Source organism: Amblyomma maculatum, chromosome 4 (assembly GCF_055883805.1).
Source record: "Amblyomma maculatum isolate TAMU_Amacu chromosome 4, ASM5588380v1, whole genome shotgun sequence".
Lineage (NCBI taxonomy): Eukaryota > Metazoa > Arthropoda > Arachnida > Ixodida > Ixodidae > Amblyomma > Amblyomma maculatum.
This window is the reverse complement of record NC_139347.1, coordinates 37239574-37255073: the sequence shown is the minus strand read 5'-3', so window position 1 is coordinate 37255073 and position 15500 is coordinate 37239574. Positions and strand designations below refer to the sequence as shown.

General features: G+C 44.3%; 1 protein-coding gene across 10 annotated transcripts in view; it reads left to right on the top strand.

Annotated features, from left to right (window-relative positions):
• LOC146190732 (protein scribble homolog) overlaps window positions 1-15500 on the top strand; it is a 175756-nt gene that overhangs the window by 129972 nt on the left and 30284 nt on the right. For 9 of the 10 annotated variants that reach the window (XR_014706574.1, XM_084601109.1, XM_084601104.1 and 6 more), the window contains 6 exons: window positions 462-800; window positions 5950-6124; window positions 7516-7642; window positions 10698-10904; window positions 11667-11839; window positions 14893-14957. Coding sequence is in view for 9 of the 10 variants with exons in the window: in XM_084601109.1 (XP_084457235.1) it covers window positions 462-800; window positions 5950-6124; window positions 7516-7642; window positions 10698-10904; window positions 11667-11839; window positions 14893-14957 (1086 nt within the window). In the remaining variant the exon portion in view is untranslated. The remainder of the gene's footprint in view (window positions 1-461; window positions 801-5949; window positions 6125-7515; window positions 7643-10697; window positions 10905-11666; window positions 11840-14892; window positions 14958-15500) is intronic. The other variant, XM_084601111.1, reaches the window with a different exon arrangement.

The following is a 15500-nucleotide window of genomic DNA, read 5'->3' as shown; positions in this document are numbered from 1 at the left end:
AGCAAGGGCGATCGGAGAACTGGAGCACAAATATGATGATACAGGATTGCTTTGTTTATTGCAGCTAGGAGCCTCGTGTATTGTTTGCATTTGGAAGCATGCTATAGCTGGCTATGCTGCTGTTTGTCTTGGCATGCAGTGCTTCCCCTCTTCTTGGCATGCATGCACATCACACCTCCCTAATTTTGAAATTACTGTTTGGCTTGTTTGTTTGTTTCATCGTGAAATGGTAATTTTTTTTAGTTCTCACCATTTTTTCTTTCTTGCTTGCACTGTCACAAGGTTTTTCTGTTTTGGGGGTACCCTGTGAGTAACAGATTGCACACGAAAAGCATCTTTTTCGTTTTTGTTCTTTCCCATCCCGGTTTTACCTCTCCACCCTCTTCTTTTCTTTTTTCTTTTTTTTTTTTTTTTTCACTTCCTGACCTACCCCTCGTATGGCGGTGATTTCGTGTGGGCAGCTCGTCAGAGGCGACCGGCCAACGGTGTCACCGCCGCCTCCTCCCACATCCACCACATCCTCTGCCCCCTCGACACTCCAACACCAAAGCCATCGCCACTCACCTCTGGCTGCCCCTCCTCAGTCGCCTCAGTCTGGCGACGAAGTCTTCCTTCCCCCTCCTGTTGTTCTTCCCTCTCACCCCTCTCGGAATGGTCGCATTGGTGGTGGAGGCAGCCCCGTGGAGGATGGGACACTCTTTTCGCACGCCTCTTCTCTCCCGCCGGAACCCTGTAGGCCCAGCAAACCTTCCAAACTTAGCCTGGGTCCTAAGCCTGTTCCCCCTCCCAAGCCCAGAAAGGTAGGCGGCCCACTTTTTTGGCCCCTTTTTCTTCTTTCTCTTCTTTCTTCACCATTCATGGGCTCCCTTTCTTAAATGTGGCTAGCATTTATAGAGCACACCAGTGGGGCTTTGTGAAGCCTCAGTTTTATTGTCCCCAGAAATCACCAGCTCAAAGATGTATCCATTGCAATCCAGGGCTAGCGTATTTATAGTACAGTCTCGGTCGAAAGTCTTCAGGCCAATGTTAATGCAGCAGGAGCTGCTCGCTATTGTGGCACTGCTGCTCACTTGCACCGAGGCTAAAGAGGACGAGGGAAACATAGCCACTACTTGATAACATTTGCAGTGTAAACCTAGTGCATGCTTCCAGTGCAGAGGCTGCGTGAAGCCGCGTTGCCCACACAAGTCCTGTGGCCACAACCAAGTTGCATGTAGATGGAATTTTATTAATGGCCTCTAAGCTTTGAGAAACACGCTGCGGCAATGGAAATGGCCTACCTGTGCGGATTCTACATTGTCAGATATTTACGTTTGCAGCAAACACAGTGCAGCACAAACGCTGCAATAATGTTTTCTCTGGCTGTGTTGTCATTACACACCCGAGTATAAAAAGCCACATTCCGTGCGCCTTCGTTATTCTCGGCGCAACCAAGTGGCACCACATGTAGGTGTTCAGCCACACCTTCAACATTAACTGTGGCCTGAAGATTTTTGATCAAGACTACATGCCATGTACACTCGTGTACGACATGGCACGCACATTTGATGATAACATGGCCAGTCATGTCACTGTCACTGCTTCAATAAATGCTGTTGATATTTAAAACATAGATGCATGTAAAAAATAAATGACCCAGTAGGTTTTCTTTTTCTCTCTCTTTGGGATATGTGTATGCTTTTTTTTTTTCTTCTTCTTCCTTATTCCCTCTACCTTTAACCCTCACTGTTGTATAATGCATACAGGTACCACTTGATGATGACAATTTGAGTGTCAAAACTCCCTAGAATTTAGTCCCTTCCTCTGTAGGAATAATCTGGTTTGGTTGTCACATTTTATTTGAGAATTTTGCCTGCAACCTCTGTAGTGTTGCAGGTGGATTCTGTTAGTACTTTGTAAGGTAAGATTGCTTCATATCATTGCGTGATATGTTGTTTGAGAATGCAAACAGTTTTCCCATTGGAGCAGAAATATTGCAAATTGCTAAAATCTGGGTTTACGACATACCAAGCATTTATCTTTGCAAATACATCTAGTGAAGTTAGTGATTCACTCATAGCTGCTACAGCAAACCCAGTGCAGAAGAGAATTTTTTTTCAGCTCCTATATGTGTTATCTAGTGCTTTTTATTGTGTTAGTGTTAAACGCTTGGTTCATCGGGAAATCAGGCGTCGGTGCCATTGTTGGTGTCAGTGTTGTGAGCAAAAAATCACGAGCATGGCGCTGGCAGGGGGTAGATGGCAGCTGGCATGGCCGCACACTGATTGGGCGTAGGGTTGCCTGACGTTACGTTTGACAGGAGCGGCCAACTCGGGTCACTCCTTTCACACGGGAGGGTTATATTAGAGTCAGCCTTCCACGACACTTGCATTCTGTGTCAGACACGTTACCTCTAGGCCACACAGGCATGTTCACACGGCTTGGTTAAAGCAGGGCTTTATATGTTAAGTGGTAGCCTATGCTATCGCACCATATTCTTTAAGCCGGAGCTTTAGTGTCCCCCCCCCCCCCCCCCCAGAGAACACTGCAAGAGGGGAATAGAAAATATTTCCGTAGTTTCCTTTCGTCACTGTTTTTGTTGCTAGGAATGAGTGCGTTGCTCTTCTGTAATATTCCTAACTTTCCTTTTGTCAGATTCTACCTTTGTTGTTTGCTTTAGTCTCCCTGCTCGACCATAACTCTCTGTCTGGAGACTAGCTCAGCCAAAAGCCTTGCCATCAAACTGGACTGCACATGCTGTCCTCTGATTTTGCAACCACTGAGAAGCAAACTTGATTAAGATGCTCAGTTATTCTAAGACCATTTCGCATGGTGCAGGGTCCTGTGGCAGTTTGCAGGTTTGCGATGAAAGTGGTTGCAAAAATCGAGTTCTTTGGAAGCAGTTAATTTATCAGGTGGAAACAAGAAAGCATCCAAAGTAGTGGCAGTGAAATTAAGCCCAAAAAAAGCAGAATAGCTTCATTTATTTTTTCATTGTGCTATGTGCTATGCATTGGTTGGGATCAGTCAGTAGCATTATGTTGAAATAATCTGTGCAGAGGACAATTACCGAATAGTCACTGGAATTGTCAGGGACAAAAGTACTGTATCCTACTTGTCATTTTGTGGCTCTCTCCCACTGCACTTCAGAAATTAAGGCTGCCAAAACTGTTCTGCTTTGATTTGGTTTATAGGATTTGACACCCAAAGTAGCTCATTCTTTGAGGAATGCCATAGCGAAGTGCTTCACATAATTTTGACCACCCGGGGTTCTTTAATATGCGCTAACGTTGCACATTACACCTGCACGTTGATTTTTTTTTTTTCCTCCATTAAAGAAAAGGCTGCCGTATCCAGGAGGGAACCTACATCCTTGGATTCAAGCACCCTATTCACTAAGGAACTGTGGCAGGGCAAAAATGTATTCTGGCATAGTAAAAACATGTTTGTGGGAGGATGCATTAGCTAATTGGTCTGAGCAGTTTTGGTGCTTGGCACCGTAGCTTATTTTCATGAGGTACTCAGCTACTTACACGACGTGCAGTAGACTTGGTTAGGACAAATTTTGGTTAGGACAAATTTTCAGATAATGTGAGCAGTATGAGACGGGGCTCAGTGCAACAAAAAGATGAAAAAGGAATGTGCTCAAAACAAACTATTTCGCCTGTTCTCCAGTTAAAGTGAACTTTCTCAGTGGCACAGTCAAGGAGGTATAGAGAAAAAGGAAAACCGATGCCACTTAAACTCCCGGTATGGCATGGCAGAATTAATGTCTCCCGTCATGAGCTCCCCTTGTGGATCCTCATTCATGTGCACTCACCCCTCGTCAAAATGTACTTTGCTACTTACTCTAATCCCTTTATTTGCACCTCTATTGTCTCACGCGTACTCATTAGTATATAGTCATAAATTACCACACTATGTGAAAATCAATAAATTACGGGGGACTTTAGCGAATAAAGTAGTGAAAGGCGAAAGCCTGAGAAGCCTCATCTTGTCTAGCATTCCTGCCATCTGCAATCCTACACTTGAAGGCGCACCAAGGAACGCCACGTGACAGGAACGATGGCGTACTATCCAAATGCACACTTGATGGAGAAAGTGTGACAGATACTGCGCCTTTCCTCCAGAAGTCTCATCTTGTCTAACGTTCCTGCCATCTGCAATCCCACACAAAAGCGGGGCACACTTTGTCCGCGACAGTATGAGCCATTAAAGGCTTTTGCCTTAAAAGCCACATGGCATGGATATAAAGTTTCTCTGTAAGTCATACGAACATGCCTGCGTGGCCCGAGGTAGCATGTTTGGCTCTGGTTCCAAGGGTAATGTTTAATAAGTTTTCAATTCTGCCACTCCAGGTGTGACGTCACACCTTTTCACCCAATCTGGATTGTGTCTGTACAACAACAGAGCACACTTTCTAGGGAGAAGCGTATTCTTTTGGATGTGGAAGATGCAGGTCACCATGATACGCCTGCACTGGTGGAACTTGGCATTGCGCTTGCTAAAATGCACATAATGCACAATGTGCGCCTGGCTCATTGACTTGGAGGCTGCATTTCTAGCTGACGCAGCGTCACAACGCTCATGACATGCGACAGAGATCAACACTGTGCTCATTGCCTGCACATTGCAAAAGCTGCGTAGCGTGCCTGCTCATGGAGTTGGTAACAGTCATGCTATGCTGCAGGTGGAGCAAGATTAGAGAGACATTGGTTGTCCTTCTGGGCTCCTTGAAAGCACTCTGAGCTAGATGGGTGCGAAAATCAGAAGAAAAAAAAAATAGCATCCTCTGTAGGAAACGGGTATAAAGATGAGGTGGTGTGAACGTGAACAATACTAATACTACCCCAGTCAAGCGTGCAAGTTAAAGTGCACTTATGGGGAGTGCATTGTACGCTACCCAGTGCTAAACGGGAAAGCGGAGTGCACTCGCATTAGCGCTCGTAGATACGAAACTGGCAACTGTAAAAATATATTTTTAAAAGAAATTGGAACATCCTAGCGTAAAGCTCAGAATACTGCTTTTTAGTGTAGTAAAAAACAAAAAAATGCTTAAAATTTGACACCGGGCTTTGATTCAGAGATCTTACTTAGCAAGTGCCATGAACAAAAACGACTGCCACTTGACTGAAAATGGCGTCGCCGCAGTGGCGCACAATGCTTAATTTAGAAGTTACCTACACGGTTACATCATGTTTTTGTTACTTGATATTTTGCCCGTCGCTATCATAAACGATTTTTTTAAATAACTATATATACAAAATACTTAAAATCAGCTTGTGTGCATATCTTATTAATACATTTTGTGATGAAATGTCTGCCAGTGAGGCTACGCACTCGGCCTTCAAAGTCTGTTGTGCGAACGCACTTCGCCCTGAGTGCACACTTTGGCAAGTGCACTTATGTTACGCCGTTTAGCAATGGTAGAGTGCACTTTTCGTTAGTGACACTCGCTGTAAGTGCACTTTATTTTGCGTTCCTGACAGGGGTTTAAAATACTATGCCAACTATAGAGTGTTTGAATAAGGCGACATGAGCTGGTTCCATGCTTTGGGTCTTCAGCTCACTTCATACACAATGCAGTAACTGCTCTGCTGGTTTTTACCCCATCTCTTGAAGGGGAGTTTGCTGTTTTTCCTATAGTGTATAATTTAGACACACCCAGCATGCTTACATTTCTTTTTTGGGGGGTGCTGTTGTACAAATGAATTGATGATGAGATGAACAAATTTTCTGGTTCCTTTCAAGTTCATCTGAAAGGGAGCTACTTATACCATGGGTAGGCTATAAGAGAAACGAGGCATCCTGCCATGTTGCATCTACAAATAGCCAACGCACTGTCATTCCTTTCAGTGTTGCCAATAAGCACTTGTCAAGTATAGTGTTTCGTCATGCAACAAGTACACTCTTTCTTTTCCTGAAAAATATACAAGAATCTGGACCTCTCTGTTTCACCCCGGAATGCAGCTGCAGGGCTTTGTAGCCGAGCCGGAGTCCCTGACCTTCATTGAGAAGAAACATCACTTTGAGAGCATGCAACAGCAGCACCAGCAGGGACCTCTTCTTTCACAGGCCCCAGAGGCAAAGCGCTTTAGCTTTCTGTCTGAAAGTGAGCTGCAGAAGATGCGAGAGGAACAGGAGAGTAAGTGCTGACCTTGTTGCATATCTTCATCATTCACCCCCCCCCCCCCCTTTCTTTTTTGTAGCCTGCATACTTAAACTACGAATAATGGGCTACCAGTTCCATAAAACTCACTCACGTGCCCATTAACCCTTTCGCTGCCGGGTGTTTCTGGCTGTAACGCACCCCCAGTGTCGGCTTGGTTTCAGAGAATGAGCATAGCGATTTATTTTTTATAATGATTGCTATACAAATAACATAGTCAACGGAATATGTACATTTCAGTGTTCTGCAGGTGTTGTTAATTAACATCATCATCATCATTATCAGCCTGATTATAAATTGGATAAATAAGGATAATATAAGAAAAGAACTGCTCGATACTTCTTAAAAGACCAAATCCGAGTTTCATTCGTATTTATCAAGTCATGTGTCGACCTATTGGAGAGGCAACGGTGCGACCCTCTGAACATGACGCGTCGTAGCAGACACGGCAACAAAATAAAAATAATGAAAACCTGCAGCAGATGGAAGAACAACCCTTGAACCCGTAACCACATGCACGCGCCGCAAAATGCGCGCGCTGCATAATCGCTTAGTGCGATAAGAGCAGCGCACGCAGAGCGATTGCGCCCTCCAGCAAAGAAGGGGGCAGGGGTGGGCGCGGTCGCTCCATACTCTTCAGTATATACATACCAACACAATTCGAGGTGAAAATACTAACTCGTGGAAAGATTTCACAGATGGCGCAGTCTGTCCAAGCACGTCAGCTTCGTGCTCAAGCGTGAGGTTTTCAATGCACAATAGAGAATGTGCCGGTACATCAGTGACACTGTGGGATGGAAGCGCGAAAACGTACTGGTTTGTTCGTGATGTACAAACCGAATATGCACCGAAATATTTTTCGCTATCATTGTGTACAATATGCAGCCACCGTGTGGGGTCTGAAGGAGTTGAACGCAGAGCGTGCTATGCTAACAACCCCACTTTTCACGGAGATTTTAGCATTGTCTCCAAGACTCTACTGAGTAGTGGGGAAGGCTTTCATTGGGGATAGCATGGACAGATATTGAGATATTACCTAGGAGAGTAAGATAACAGCACACCCTCATATAAGTGGCGTGAAATGCATACTAACTTCTTGCACTCTGCTTTATTTTGAGAACCATAGCACGAGATGAGACCTGTAGGCATGCTTTAATGCCTGCGCATAGGCTCAAGTGCAATAATTAGTTGCCTTCGAAAAGAAGCTTCAAAGAGTGCAGATGGTCACCTGATGGCGCCAGTATGCTAATGGCTGCAAGCTAGTGTTTGTAGCAGCCATCATCTATGGCTTCGCATGTGATGGTAGAAGGCACACGTTTTTGGTTTACTTACCAATCTGGCTTCGCCACCTGTGCATGACCATGCAGGCAAGCGTGATGGTCGATGGTTGCATCAGGATGACAGTGGGGAAGAGGAAGAGGATGATGAGAAGACAGAAGGTGATGAAGATGTTGAGATGCCTCCTGCTGCTGCTACTCACCTTTCAGCTTTGAGGTGAGACAACTTCACACTTTCAACTGCTTTTTTTTCTGCAGCGCCTTCCCAATACAGTCAAATCTCATTATTACGAACACCGCATTAACAAAGTTTTTAGAAATCTCCGACAGATCTTCAATATTTTGAATGCCAAACATTCATACATTTGACATCGACTGTAGTGTCACATTTCTCATTGCAAATCTTGTTTGCTTTTCCTGTAGGACCACAAAGTAGTCATGGGTTCAAATATGTTGACTGCTTCCAGAAAAGACTAAGAGAGACTAAGCACATACAACGCTCTGACACAGGAAGCATTTATACCTCCTTGAACATAGTCTAGCAGGTGCTTTTCTGATATGAGCACAAGTGCAAGGCAGCAATGAAAGAATGAAAGGACGAGGTGACTGCTGGGAACAACAACAACAGGTTGACGGCGGTGGCAAGCAGAAAAGTTGATGGGTAGGGTGCACAAGTACCTCAGACGCTTGTGACAGGGTGGGAAGAGTTCTTGGAATAAAGATAAAAAAATCACACGAGGCGGCGGCACTTGAAAAAAAAAAAAAACTGTAATTTAACAATTAAGAAAAAAAAACGAACACATACAAGCAAGAAAAGGCAAAGAAATGCACAGTGAAAACAAGAAAAGGAAAGGTCCACCCATGTGCTCGTGTCCGAGGTGGTGGTGCTTCCGACGAAGTGATGCAGCTCGGTGTCGGTGGAGGCGGTGGCTCTGAGTGCGTCCCAGATCGACGAGTTGGGTCAGCAGCGACTCTACAACAGGCCTCTAGGCTGTAGCCTGGATCCAACAGTTGCACGTCTTATACGTGTCCTTCAGATGGCCGGAGCAGTGCCTGGTAAATACACGGGCAGCATTTGGTCACCCCGCTGGTGGCCATGTCATCACAGCTGCTAGAAAGGTCCGAGTCCAGCTGTGCCTAACGCATATAGCTCAGGCAGTTGCGTCTGGAGTTAGGATCGGGTCAATCTGAGTCTGGAACACTGGACGTCTGTGGCGAAACCCAAGCCTAGTCACTCGAGTCGCCAGCAGAATCTTTAATCGTCTAGGGCGATATCCAGGTCTGCAATCCCGTACGTTTGTGGCTGAAGCCCAAGCCTGGTCACTCGGGGCGCCAGCAGGTAGACGTAGCCCAGAGACTTCCGTCCCTGACTGCTCTCTTCCGTGTCCTCGTCCTAACTTCCTGCTCTGGCTGCGCTCTCATCCCCACCTGCTGCTTGCTCCACTTGACATTTGCTCAATGCGCCACGCGTTTCTGCCTTTCTTCTCTTCTCGTCTTTGCGTCCTACTTGTGTGGCGCTTGCTCCTTACACAGGGCTTGTGCCAAGAAAAAGCAGTGCAAGCAAGGGCGGTAATAAGAAGTGAAGTTGGTATCAAGAGGCGTAGGCCATGAGCTGCGGTGGACATGGCTGATGCGAAAGCAGTTGTCAGTCGTCTACCATTCACCACCTCAATGAATTCTAGTAACGCCGTGGGGAGTGATAAAAGGGATGAGATCTAGTGTACTGGCCTTTACAAGTTAAGGTTGACACTTTCTTGCTGCACTGCGATCTTAATGAGCAAAATGACAGGCAGAGACTTATCAGAGGCCTGAGGTTGGAATGGCACAGCCACAACGGTCTCCATTTCATGTGAAAAGTCCTTGGGGCAGTGTTTGCAAAGCCAGGCATGTCGGAGGGTTGATGTGACGGCAGGCACTGTTCCTCGCAGTCGTGTCATATTAGGAAGCCTATAAAATGAGAGAATGGCTGTGCAGTGCAGCGGCTTTTGACTTGTTCAAAGTGATGGCACTCTCCTTATGATGATCTGTCCAAGATATTGCACTGTTTACAGATAGGCAAATAAACAGCATTTTCCGCAGTGCCTTTCAGTACATGGCCTACCATATCCGGCTTGGTCATAGCGGCATCCACTTTTCTGCATAATGTCAAGACATCTTGAATGTGGGCGATGTAGCTCTCCATAGAAGCCCCCCCCCCCCCCCCCCCCCCCCCCCCGCCATGGAGATCTTCTGCACAGAGGGTCTCCAAAATAATGTCTGTCACTTTTGTTTACAGGCGTCCCAAATCATGAGCTCATCCTCACTTGCTTCATATGGAAACGCTGGCTGTGCCAATAAGGCTAAAGGTAGCATTTGCGAGCATGAGGGTGGAGTGCGATCTTTTATAAGGGCTGACTCGTTCATTCAAGCAGTCAGTTCCAGAGAAGATGCTGGGGTTGCAGGGAGGCACCATGACCACAAAGGGAGTGCTAATAGTGCTACATGACTTGCCGGGTTGAGCATCCATGGTGGTAGCCACAGTCTGATGACTTGCTCTGAAGCACTGTGATGTGGTCGTATACCCCGTACCTCCACCAAGGATGTTATATGGCAGAAACTGGTCAAAGCAAGCACTCCAGAGAACTGCCGAAAAGCACAGAGTGTCCAGTGCACATACACAACCGTGACACATCATTCACCTCATTACGTCATTTGCAGATACCTGGCAGCATCCACTAAGAACAGCTTGCCCCATCTTGTCCTTTCCCAGCCTATGGTGGTATGCACCAGCATCGTTACTGGCACTCACTGTTTTACTGTCATAATCCTGCATTTCCTGTGCTCTGTTCATGCCTCCACAGCTCACTGCATCTTGGAGCTCAGGGCCAGAATTTATAAGCCTTTTTAAGGATTGTCTCAAATGATCAGTATGCCTCTGGATTAATAAAGCACATGATGGCCTTGAATGAGACATGCATTTGCTGGGATCATGCACAAAGTGTAATTAGATATCTATGAACTACCTGTAGGCATCTCAAATAGTGAACCATAGTGGTGCTGCCGTAAATAAACCGATCACCGACCATTTTACCATACAAGTGCAATATGCTAGGAGTTGCCCAGGCTATTCCACCATGTATCCCCTTACCTTCTCTCTTTTTGCGTGCAATTTAGTTGATTGGGGTAATTTTTGCAGCATTATTGGCTATGCGGGGCTTCTAAAATAAGCTTTATGTTAGTACTGACTGGAACTCAACTCACCCCTTCTACGGCACTGTCTTTCTGTCCTACAGTGAGGTGGACAGCCCCATGTCAATGGAAACGGGGCTCGTGCGGCAGGTTCCCCCAGTTCCCGCCGTGCGCACTCTAAAGGCAGAGCGGCGCTTGCAGGAGCGTCAGCAACAACTTGACGAAGAGCAGCGGGCAGACCCTGGAAGCCTCACAGATGCTGAGCAGAGGGCACTGGAGGCTGAAAAGAGGGCGGCATGGCGACAGGCCAGGTCTGATAAAACGCCTCCTGCATTCTGTAGACATAAACAAGGCCACACTTGTATAGCTGACATCGTTTTCAGAACTTTTAGGGCTCAGGAAATCGTATGAGGAAACAAACAATCCAAGCAGTTTGTTACCACTGAAAATCATCTTGATTGTATAGTCACCCTGTGTCACGTTTTTTTCGGGCCCCAGGCACCTGTTTGTTGCACAAAGAACCTGGGGTTTTTTTTAGATTCTTGTTTTCGAGCACAAAATATAGAATGCGACTGGGGAACACTCGACAAACTCCATTCCTACTAAAAAAAAATGGTGGCTTAAGGTAACAGCAATTCACTCAAAAATTTGTCATTTGAAGCACGGGCGCATTCCGCACCTCTGGGGAATGCTAGTGCACGCACACACACGCACACACACACACACACACACACACACACACACACACACACACACACACACACACACCTCTTTTAGCACCTTTTAGGACATTTTCTGATCATCTATTCATGCTCGTTCTGTGAAAGACTATACAGACAATGCTTGCCAACATACTTTCAATAAACCCTAGTTAGGGCCAGGGTCAATAATTTTACATTTTTTCCATATGTTCGGAGGACATTTCCTGACCTGCACATTCGCCATATGAAAAATCGAATTGGTATTTGATGCCCCCAATACCAAAAAAAGAAAATTGAAAGTCATTGGTTCAAGGATAACTTTTCCTGCATTTCTAGAGTAAACATGTTTTATATGGTGTCCTCCACACTTAGAATGAAGTCTTTGGAAGAAGATGTGGTGCAAGCCCAGGCAATGCTGGCTCACATGACAGAGGGTGTAGAAGCCAGACCTGTGTCACCCATCTTCAAAGCTGTAAACATCAACATTGACGAAACCACCGAACAGCACCTGTTAAAGGAGCAGAGGAGAGATGTCTACGATGATGGTAAGGATGATTTCATCGTTCAAATATATTGGCCTGACCAGCTGTTTTATAAGCATCCTTAGACCTATGGAGAAAGGAAAAAAGGTGAATTGGCTATGACAGCCACTAAACTGCTTGTAAATCCAGTCCTAAAATTTTGTTTTTGTGTTCAGGTTAAGAAAGCACGAGTTAGTAATGCTAAATATCAGCCCTGTTCTAGCCATTTGCAGTGCAGTCAGCTCTTTGTGTTGGCTACTGCTGGTCTTCTCTAGAAGTTAAAATAACCTCCAGCTGAATCATTAAGCTTGGCTGAATGGATTAGCGATGGCGTGTAGACAGCAAATTTTACTGTGTTGGCATTGGGAACGCCTTTGGCCCTTTCCTTATAGCGGGCAAATTGACTTTTTCACAGGTCTCAGGCAAAAATATTTCCTGCTGTAAGGTAGGAAGATTCGTTTAAATTACGGCAATAGAATATCACTTTTGTAGATACCTTTTTCAGAACAAGTACCTGGTGTGAATATTGCAAGAAAATAAAAAGTGGCAGACAAAAATCAAAAAAGCTGAAAGTTAAAAAAAAAAAAATAGTATTTATCAGAGGAAAAAATATTTTAATTCTAGAGCATGTGAAATGTTTCAAATTTGTTTATAAACCAGTCACTAAAGGTTTGAAGCTGCAACTGAAAAACTTGAAGAGCTAGAAATATTTTTCGTTTTGAGCGACTATATTTTCAAACTTGAATGTGACATACCGAAATATAGCTTAATAAAGTACTTTTGAAGAAGTAAAAAAAAAAAATCATAAACATAGGAATTCACCATAACGTTATGTTTGTGATTATCTACTCACATGAAAATGAAAATAGGCAATAAAATACTTCCTTGAGCTGCAGAAAGCTATACAGTCAAAACTCGATTTAACGAAACCCGATTTAACGAAAATCTCGATTTAACGAAGGTATCCTAATTCCCCCTCAGACGCCCATAGGGTTCAATGCTTTGACTAACCCGAAATAACGAAACCGATTCCGGGATCTGTCCCGATTTAACGAACCATTTTTCGAGAAATAAAAGTGAAAAAGTGTTAATTTTTGGTCTATTTTGTAGACAGCACCCCAAAATTTATTGATTGCGAGTCAGCGGTAACAGCGCGGAGCATCTTCATCCCGTCGCTTTTTTCAAACTGCGCGGCGCAAAACGAGTAATTTTGAGTCGAGCTCAAAATTAAAAAATTAATTTCTCATTAGCTGTGTGGCTTGCCGTCCCGTCGACGAGTGCGACGAAAAGTGAAAATGGTATGTGCTAACCGATACGACCACGATAAGCTAGTACGGTTTATGCGGATGCAAAATGCATTATGTTCAATGGGTGCTCAGTCGGGGACTTGACTTTACTACTTTTAAAACGAAAGTACTGTTTAAGCGGGTACGTTTTAACGAGGTTTTACTGTAATCGAATGTACTGAATTATGTGGCCAAGAAATGCCTCATTCAATTTAACGAAGTTCTCGATTTAACGAAATAATTCACGGCTCCCCTCAACTTCGTTAAATCAAGTTTTAACTGTAGTTGTATTACAAAATCAATATCTGTGTATGGTTACAAGCTTCTAATAGAATAAAAAGATTACTGCAGTTCTGCAAACACTTTTGGGCAGCCAGGAGGATCAATCCTCGGTCAGTTCTTCGATTTCTGCTAGGATGGAACTCGGTTTTTCTTTGGGCTTATGGAAGTGAAAGTAAATCTTGCCCATATCTTGTCCAGGTACTATGGATAGAAATATTGTTAATGGCATCCGTGCAATGCGTGAGCTGGCTCTAAGAATAAACGGAGCAGAAAATAAAACTTATCTGCTGATGTACGAAGCCGAGGTTGCGTAGAACAAAAATTCGACAATGTGACATCATTCTAAGAGTAACTGCTGCTTGTTACATCAAAAATAATCGGCTGTTGAAGCAGCAGAATCACATGAAACACAATATTTCCGAGCGCGCTGTTCCCAAGGCTGGCACCATGCTGCTAACATCATCATCATCCAGACTATACCCACTGCAGGGCGAAGGCCTCTTCCATATTCCTCCAATTAACCCGGTCCTGTGCTAGCTGCATTCATTTGACCCCTGTGAACTTCTTAACCTCATCCGCCCACTTAACCCTCTGCTATGCTTTCCTTCCCTTGGAATCCTAACATAACATATCACGCCTAAACTGCAACTTTCTGGGCATTTCAAAAATTGCTGCTTTGAGGGAAAAATAAAGCTGTGCAGGAAACGAAAATATAGCATTTAAAGAATGCACTAGATAGTGCACCTGGAAAGTGGCAAGAGATTCGTTCGCTTAGGGAGTCAAGGATGGCCACATAATCACCATTAGTTTAGCTTTTTGCATCAAAATCTCGGGTTTAGAAGTTCTGTGTGCTATAGCACTTCGGAAACAACAGCAAAAAACAAAAAAAAACAACAGCAAAGAAGACAGCTTGTTGGTTTTAGAGGTGACAGCTCCGGAAAAGGAAAGGCATATGATACACATCATGAACCCTGCTGGACTTGGGGTCACATTATAGTGGAAACGAGATACAAAAATGCCTATGTGTGGTGATTTTTGTGTGCAGTAAAAGAGGTCTAAGCTAATTTAGAACCTTCCAGGAGGCTGCAGTGCAAGGTTGCACTACATCCTTTCCCATATCTGCATAGTTGTACTGTGGCCTGTACAAATTCATTACGCCTTGAGAGACTCAGAGCCTTGAAATATGCTCTAACAGCTCCCTGGTGATGCGCGAGCGCCGTGTTCAGATGGGAAGCTCTGAGCATCTAGCGCATGTCTCAGAAATGGCTCTTAGCTGTCAATCCCGATTTGTTGCTGGCAGCAATGTGAGTAAAATTTGTGATCACGCACTTTGTGCAAAGCATTTTAATTTTATAGGCATTTTGTAGCAGTCATAGTTGTTGACTCCATAGCATGATTTATTAGTTTCAGGTTGACTGGTATTCCACATACCTTAGGGGTGTATATTCCAACGTGTTCATGGCACTGTTGTGTCTTCTCTGAATGGATATTGTCCCCATCTATTTGCAGAAAACAGCAACAACCTGGAGCATCCAGAGCTGGACTCTGACAGGGAGCATGGCTTGGGGCACAAGGTAAGCATGGCGAATCACGATGGCTATTGCCCAAGATCGCAATAATCTTTTGTACTAAAATGATGGTAAAAAAAAAAGGGAAAATATATAGATTGTCGAGGTGTTCTTTTTTTTTTTTTTTTTTCCTTAATTGCATGCTTGTGTTAGCGCCATATTCCCATGTGGCCTACATTCAGAAAGAGTATTTTAGCACAGCTAGTAAATACGTAATTGTGTTTGTGGCGAAAATAACTGGTACACGTGAGTTCTTGAGCACACTTGTTATGCAAGGGTTGAATCTTTAAAAGTGCCTAGATGTGCAATAGTTAAAATAGAGCTCAGACATTTCTTATTGCAGATGTACAAAAATGAAGCACATATCAGATTTTAGCAAATACTGTCAGCATCAAATGAACTAAGAACCGGACAACTAAAACCAAATTCAAAAATAGAGAATATTTTTGTTCCAGGAGACTGAGTCTTAGCGCATTTGCTTTTCATTTTAATGGTACAGAGCAATTAATAGTTTACAGTGGACACCCAGTAAACAAAACTTGTTTGGAC